Source organism: Lactuca sativa, chromosome 7 (assembly GCF_002870075.4).
Source record: "Lactuca sativa cultivar Salinas chromosome 7, Lsat_Salinas_v11, whole genome shotgun sequence".
Classification (NCBI taxonomy): Eukaryota; Viridiplantae; Streptophyta; class Magnoliopsida; order Asterales; family Asteraceae; genus Lactuca; species Lactuca sativa.
Window position 1 is genome coordinate 67,922,769 of NC_056629.2, and position 8,198 is coordinate 67,930,966.

The 8,198-nt window shown below is 32.5% G+C and overlaps 1 protein-coding gene and 1 non-coding gene across 2 annotated transcripts; both read left to right on the forward strand.

Annotated features, from left to right (window-relative positions):
* The first annotated feature begins 2,414 nt into the window (after positions 1-2,414).
* Positions 2,415-2,488, forward strand: TRNAN-GUU (transfer RNA asparagine (anticodon GUU)). The gene has a single exon. It is a non-coding gene; the product is annotated as a tRNA-Asn (tRNA).
* A 1,009-nt stretch (positions 2,489-3,497) lies between these two features.
* Positions 3,498-7,956, forward strand: LOC111879794 (probable protein phosphatase 2C 27). Its single transcript, XM_052765150.1, has 4 exons — positions 3,498-3,883; positions 5,545-5,736; positions 5,948-6,159; positions 7,148-7,956. The coding sequence occupies exons 1-4, from the start codon at positions 3,767-3,769 to the stop codon at positions 7,707-7,709; spliced, it is 1,083 nt and encodes a 360-aa protein (XP_052621110.1). The 5' UTR covers positions 3,498-3,766; the 3' UTR covers positions 7,710-7,956.
* The last annotated feature ends 242 nt before the right edge of the window (positions 7,957-8,198 follow it).

Consider the following 8,198-nt stretch of genomic DNA (forward strand, 5'->3'; position numbering starts at 1 on the left):
AAAAATTCATTTAACCGTCTTACTCTTACCGAATCTAGATACTATGTTGAAATACAAATGGACACCACATATTCCATGATGAGCGTGAGGAAAAATGTTGGCAACGGATGTTGCTATAGATGGAGACCTATCAGATATAATTGTAAGCTCCTGCATATTTCCTATGCAATCACGTAGTTTTTGAAAAAACCATGTCCAAGAATCAGTACACTCATTTTTGCATATACCATATGCAACCGGTAATATTTGATTTTGTCCGTCCTTAGTAACTGCAAGTAGCATGGTACCTTTGAACTCGCCCTTTAGGTGAGCTCCATCTACTACTAGGGTCGGCTTACAAAAATTGACAAAAGCTCATACCTACAATACATTGTATATCTATTCAAATACACCAAAATAAATATTAAAAAAAAATTAGGACATGATAATACTAACCGAGCAACCGAGTGCGACGTACAAAAACTCAAAGCGATCATCAGCATCTGTTTTAATATGTGTGACAGTACCCGGATTATGTTTGGCCAAGTTGTGACAATACACCGGAAGTTTGGTAAAAGAATCCTCTTTCGTACCCCTTAACGACAACAATGCATATTGCTTCGCACGCCATGCCTGATGGTATGAGATATTGATATTCAATTGAGCATTCATATCATTAACAATTTCTTTTCCCCGATAAACTCTACTATAGTCTTCAGCCAAAACATCAGCAACATATTCACCCAAAACATATTTGTTTGCTTGTCGATGATTAGGTTGCAACAATGTTGAAGAACATGTGTGTACATCAACAAATTTATTCACTTGGAAAAGTCCATCAGAATTTTTAATTGCTTTTGCTCTTAGTAACCAAGAACAATTTTTCGAAACACACACAACTTCATACCTTGATTTGGTGGATCTACTTGTCCTCGTCTGGAAACCTTCTCGAAGACATTTTTTTACCAATACACCACTTTAAAAGTTCTTTGTTTTTAAATATACTCTCACATTGAATCTTTTGAAGATTAATGTCTACCATCTGTGTTGGGATATCTTCATTAAGATCAACTGGCCATGCTGGTACAGGGGGCATACCGTGAAAAAGGTTATCGGGATACTTAGCTTTAACTTCATCACCCAACTCATCTCTATCGGAATTACTTTGTAGCTCGGTTATATCTAAACATACATCACCAACATCAACATAATGCCCGTAAACATGATTTTTTTCATTTTTTTGAGTTGAATTTTTTTTCTTTTTAGTTTTATCTACAACACGCCTATTCATAAGTTTAACTTCTTATTCAGCAACATCATCACAACGACCACCCACATGATTAAGATATGTACCAACATCATCATCACCAACAGACTTGTAATTCTCGGGATCCACATAGTGAATAGGTGAATAACTAACATTAACATTTTCAGCAACACTGTGAAACTGAGGTACACTAGGAGTATTGAAAGTACCTATCGGATCGTTGCTCCCTTTATAACTGCATAAATTACCAACAAGTTGGTTTCCAATTTCACCACCCCCATTAACCTCCTCAACTTCATCAACCACCACAAACACTTTCACAGCCCTTCCTCCACTACATTTTATTACGTTTATCAACATTCTAACATCCACGTCTTCAACTATAGCTATATAATAATTTAATTCAGGATGGTGGAAACGAAGACTAATTCTATATTTGTCTAACAAACCAATTTTGCTTCTTACCAAAGATATAAAATCACTATAACTAATATACTTAGAAAATATCAAAGCGAGTTCAGAAATACCTCCCTGTGGACATATGTATTCCAGATTAGTTCCATTAACTTGCCATCTCCCACCGGTTACAAGACAAACCAAATATTCAATCATTTTTTGAGCAAATTGTAGAGAGTATTTCCTAAACAAATAACAACCAAAATGATATTTTTTCTACAAAAGTTTTTATATAGCAACGTGATTTCGTAGTCAAACCAATTCATTTCATAGTCAAACTTAAAAAAAAAAATAAAAAAAAAAAATACACCATTTCGCCGATAGGCTCAGAGGATTTTGCAGATGGCCCTATTCCATCTGCGAAATTAACCCTATTTATACAGAAAAAAAATTAAAAAAAAAAAAAAAAATTCTCATCTGCGAAAGTACAAGTACCTAAAGCACAACTGTGCTTTAGGTACTTGTACTTTCGCAGATGAGAAGCCCATTTCGCAGATAGGACCTTCTCATCTGCGAAATGGGTGGCCATTTTTGTAATTTTGATTTTTTTTGGCTATTTTTGTAATGCAATTAGTGTAAATGGCTATTTTTGTCATTTTCTCTATTATTAATACATGTCTATTAATGTCAAAAAAGTATAAAAGTTCCATGTTTCCTGATTTGATGATGCATGTCACGTTTATTAAAATAAAGGTTACTCGATTAACAAAAGGCTGGAATAGCTCAGTTGGTTAGAGCGTGTGGCTGTTAACCACAAGGTCGGAGGTTCAAGCCCTCCTTCTAGCGATTTTTTTTACATTTTTTGAACAGTTATTTATCTTGTTATCTTTAAATTTATAAATTGAAGCTTTATATGAATTTATTTATTTGTTTATTATTATTATTTTTTTTTTGTAAAAATAATGAATATTACTAATGTCATGGGTATATAATAATGAACTAAAAGGCTTGTATACTTTAGTTTTGTTTCTTTTATCTCATTTTTTAGAATGCTTTATTACACGATGAACATGTCCTAAGAGCTCCCTCCATTTACCATCAAATTTCCACAAAATTTTCTGGTTTAAAGAAAATATTATGTTATGTTATTTTAATCGGTATACATCAGACTATTGTATGTTAAATTAATATAATAATTAAAAACAAGTGATAACTTAAAATATTATCTGGTTATAGCAATTTTAAAACTGATTATAAATATCTAATCGTTTGATACCTAATAATTAATAAACAAAATTACAAAAAACGAAGTGATTCGTACATAAGTAATAGTAGTAGTAGTGATATTAGATTATTAGCAATCTATTTTTTTCTTATCTGATTAAAAGTTTAAAGACTTTTGTAAAAACGATTATTTTAATGATCCCGATTAAAACCAGTTATCAATTTGTCCAAGATAATAAAATTAGTTATCTATATTTTAAAACATACTTTATTAATCAGATCATAATTTCAAAACTCCACCCCACCACCACAAAATAAGAACAATATTCTCATTATTGTATGTATTTGTTACAAGAATTCAAGTCAAAAGTAAACTTATTATATTCTATATGCAAATTATATTGTCCATCAAAACCAAAAAATACCATATTTTTTTATATAAAGTTGTATAATATATTGATATATTGATATTCGATTTTCCTATCCACTCTTTCCCATAATTTTCATGATAATTTCCAAGAATAATCTGGAAGATTTTCAGTCTTTCTCACGCATAAGCAACTGCATACGTCAGCAAAAAAGGGAAAGAAAGAAACAATCAGAGTATATAATAAAATTGCCGCAAACAGAACCACCACAACCATAATTTATAATCTCTTCCACATAATACCCTAAACAAATATTCTTGGAATCTTCTTCTTTTGTCCAATTAATTGCCCTTTTCTGATTCTTTAATTACCCCATCTCTCATAAGAAAGTTTTTAATCAATCTTTTCCGTTGATCCAATAAATTTCCTTTTTCTGATTCTCTTTTTTCTTTCTCTGTGTGTGTGTTTCAGTGGTTGTGTGTGTGTGAGAGAGAAAATCTGCTTAGAAACTGGAATCCGTTCATCCATAAATATGTGCGTACAAGACGTAGAAAAGGTGTGCGAAGAAATAGACAATCTGGGTCTCTCAACAGATCATAATACAGCTCAATTTGCTTCTGATCAGATCACTCTTTCCAATTCGTTTCCGGTAAGAGAATAAATAAAGATCATTACTTTCTGAACTTTTTTTGTTTGAAGTTGGAAATTACCTTTGAATTTGACCAAATTACTTCGATTTCTTCTGTATTCGTTCTTTTTCTGCATATATTTGATAATTTGAGCTGCGTTTTGTCGATTTTCGATTATCGTTCTCTGGTTTTCCTGTTATTCTGTTTTTGTAACAGTTTGTACTGATATTCAAATTAGGTTGTTTGTTCATACTTTTCCTTTCACTAATTGAAGCTTGATTTGGTTTCCTTTGGGTTTGATTTGGAAGTTCGATCCTTGTTTGTGAATTTTTATAGAAACAGTAGGTATTCGGTTTTGATTGCAATAGCTTTGAGAAAAGTTCCTTTTCTGGAAGAACTTTGTTAAAAATTTCAGTGGTTGTTTAGGATTGGTTAGGGCTAATTTGGTAAAAAGGGAATGATTTCCTTCATATTTTAATGTTTCGAGTGAAATTTCTAAGCATATGTTTGATTCAATTTGGGATTATGGGAGTTTGATTCTTGAATTTGTTTGTTTATATTTGCTTTTGTTTTTAACTTGTCACTTTATAATGCCCTAATAAGAAAAATAAATAAATAAATAAATAGAAGTATAATCTTGTAATAGAAAGGAATGAAAGTAGGATACTATAATACACAAATAAATGAAATGTATTGCTATGTCTTTTAGAATCCTTAACAAAGACAGGAAGATTCAATAAAATTGCCACTTTTGGGTTTTCTGTTTCTTGTGATTATGATTTTTGATTGTGGTAGTTGCTTCTTTGTGGAGTGAAAATCACATGTTAAATTACGTAAATACCCTTTTTTTTTTCTAGATTTAGCACCACGACTCCCTGCTCCATCTGTTGCAAAATTAAGTATGGTAGGAGTGAATGTAATCAAAATAATGTGTTGATTCTTTTTTGACTTAATGGGACATGACTTAATCCAGTCAGCTATAATAAGTGTTTATTTTTTAACTTAATGAAGATAAAACGACTTAAGACAAAAAGTGTTTGGATTGAATAAGACAAAAAGTGCTTATTGACTTAAATAAGCAATTTTTGATAAGTTGTTTCTATCTAACTTATATAAAAGTGTTTGTTATACATGGAAACCAAATTTCCCTTTATCATTGGTTTAACCCTAAAAAGCCCTATGGATTGTAGCTTCACTTTTTTCTTTTTTCTTGACCAGTGATGCACATACCAATTTACCCTTTTACCCCTATCTTTTTTGGTCAATTTACATGTATAAGTAGAATTTTGCCAAACACCATGAAAACAACTTATCATCTTATTCTGTTTTCGTATCACATAAGCTTATCCAAACACTCGTTTATAACACTATTTCAAGACTACATAAGCTGATAAGCACTTTTTTTTTGTAAAAGCATGAGCTGTTTTTAATAAACAATCCCAAACACACCTTGAATTATTTTTCACCGAAAAGCAAATAAGTTAAAAGCTAAAGGGCAACCCTGGAAATAATGTCAAAAAAATGTTGCCTTTTCTCGATACAATGTTCGAATACAGTTCTTCTTTCAATGCTTTCCTGTTTTTATCCACATTTTGATGCCATAGAGACTTTCATTTATTACAATCTTGAAACTCTATAAAAGTGATGATTAATTTTATTAATCTTATCAAAATTTCATCAGATGGAGAGCATTTGTGAGGATACAGTTGTTGCAGAGGAGAAACAGAGTAATTTCACCCCAATGCTTCGGTCTGGAGAGTGGTCTGATATTGGACATAGACCCTACATGGAAGATACTCACATATGCATTCAAGACTTAGCTAAAAACTTCAATAACAAACTTCAAAATGAAGAAACCGTTTCATTTTATGGGGTAAGTTTTTTTTTTTTTTTTTTTTTTTTTTTTTTTTTTTTTTTTTTTTTAATTCTAATTATCATAAACAAGAAGTTCATATCCCTAGTGGGCCCCTATGTTTGGTGACTGGACAGTGTGGGCCAGCTCAGAGGTTGTTGAAAGAATAACTTTTTTTTTTATAGAAAAGACGTTGAAAAATAATACTTGTTTTTTTTTGGGGGGAAAATAGGTGTTTGATGGACATGGAGGAAAAGGTGCATCACATTTTGTACGTGATAATTTACCAAGAATCATTGTTGATGATGCTAATTTTCCATTAGAACTTGAGAAAGTGGTGACAAGGTCATTTATGGAGACAGATGCTGCTTTTGCGAGGTCATGTGCTCTTGAATCTGCTCTTTCTTCGGGCACAACTGCACTTACTGCTATGATATTTGGGAGGTTAGTTGATTGTGTTTTTTTTTTTTTTTTTTTTTTTTAATCTCTTTGATATTTTGTTTCTGTTTCATTGAATCTTTTTGTGCTTCTAAAGGCTTTGATGGTTATTAAGTGTGGTTTATAGTTAGTTCATCTTAGAAAGTTTGACTATTTGACCAAGTGGCTAAAATATATTTTAATAATGACGAAATAGAGGAATCTTGTTGACCTAGGTTGATATCTTGAGTTCTGTGTAACGATGACAATGGGTACATAAGATGCTGTTTTTTTAGGGCAAATACCAAAAAAGTCGCAAGTTTTACGTATGAAGTTGGAAAAAGCCCTAACTTTCTTTTTGGTTGGTAAAAAGCTTAAGTTTTTAGAAAACCTTTCATTTTTAACCTTTTATCCAGTCATCCCCTATTTTTTTTTTAACAAAATGGAAGGTTTTCTAAAAACTTATGGTTTTTAACAAAACCAAAAGTTAGGACTTTTGCCAAATAATGTGTAAAACTTGAGACTTTTTTTGAATAAAATACCAAAAAAGTCCGAAGTTTTACACGCTTTGTTGGCAAAACCCCTAACGTTTTGTTTTGGTAAAAACCGTAAGTTTTCAAAAAACCTTGTCAACTGAAAACTTATGGTTTTTACCAAAAAAAAAAAAGTTAGGGCTTTTGCCAACTTCGTGTGTTAAACTTGGGACTTTTTGGTATTTACCCTATTTTTTTACTTAATGGTTTTAACGGGGACAAAATTATTCAGATAAGCTATATATAGAGGGAATGACTTAACATAAAAAGTAAGGGAAATAAGGATTTTCCTGTTATATCCTAACTTTTTACAAATTTACCCCCGGTGTATTTTCTCCTTCTATTTCCAAACATGTCTCTAATTTTCTCATATATATTTTTAAACATCAATATTGGTAAATGATATATGTAATATACACAAAGTATGTTTCTTTTTTGAAGGTAACTAAACTAGACTAAATGACCATTTTACCCTTACTCAGGTCTCTGCTTGTGGCAAACGCGGGAGACTGTCGAGCAATCCTCTCTCGACACGGACTAGCTTTCGAGATGTCAAAAGACCACCGACCGTGCTACGAAAAAGAACGTGTCCGGATCGAATCCCTAGGCGGCTTCGTTGAAGACGGCTACTTAAATGGTCAATTAGCCGTGACTCGAGCCATCGGTAACTGGCACATCAAAGGGCTCAAGGAAACCGGGACCCACATGGGCCCACTAATATCCGAACCCGAGCTCAAACTCATAACCCTAACAAAAGAAGACGAGTTTTTGATAATTGGAAGTGATGGGATTTGGGACGTGTTTAGGAACCAAAACGCGGTGGATTTTGTCAGGCGGCGGTTGCAGGAGCATAATGATGTGAAGCGATGTTGTAAGGAGATGGTGGAGGAGGCGATGAAGAGAGGGGCGATGGATAATTTGACGGTGGTGGTTGTGTGTTTTCAGGCGGAACCGCCGCCACATGTGGTGGTGCAGAGGGGGAGAGTCAGGCGGAGTATTTCGGCCGAAGGGTTGTTGAATCTTAAGTTTCATCTTGAAGGATGATGAAGAGATTGATTTTTTGTTGTAACGTTTTTGGAACGATTTGGAGATGATGATGTTGATGATGATGATGAAAAGTTTGAGTAATTGTTGTAAATACATTCATGTGACGGAGGGAAATAAATTATTAGAGGATACTTGTTGTGTCTTTAGAGCAGGGGAAACGATGTGTACGTAAATACATAAAATGTTGATTTGACATTTGTAAATTTATCTTGGTTTCGTAGTCTTTATACGTTTTATGTGCTTGTATGGGGTCATTTTGTAAATATTGTTTTGGATGTTTTATTTTAGCAACTATACTGATTAAAAAAAAAATCAATCATGCAATAAAAAGTTTTTAGTTATCAATAAGTTTTGTAGGACGTTCAAAATATACATTTTTCATTTTAGCATAAAAAAACATATTTGAAGAGAGTTGTGGGTGTCACTGACTTGATCATTTATCAATTCAAGCCGGAAATCATCGTGGACAAGCTTGAACAATAAATA

Excerpts from the sequence above, each read along its gene's own strand:
- LOC111879794 (XM_052765150.1), top strand. The coding sequence starts at position 3,767 with ATGTGCGTACAAGACGTAGAAAAGGTGTGCGAAGAAATAGACAATCTG. Across the intron at positions 3,884-5,544 it reads CTCTTTCCAATTCGTTTCCG|ATGGAGAGCATTTGTGAGGA; the intron begins GTAAGAGAATAA and ends AAATTTCATCAG. Across the intron at positions 5,737-5,947 it reads AAACCGTTTCATTTTATGGG|GTGTTTGATGGACATGGAGG; the intron begins GTAAGTTTTTTT and ends GGGGGAAAATAG.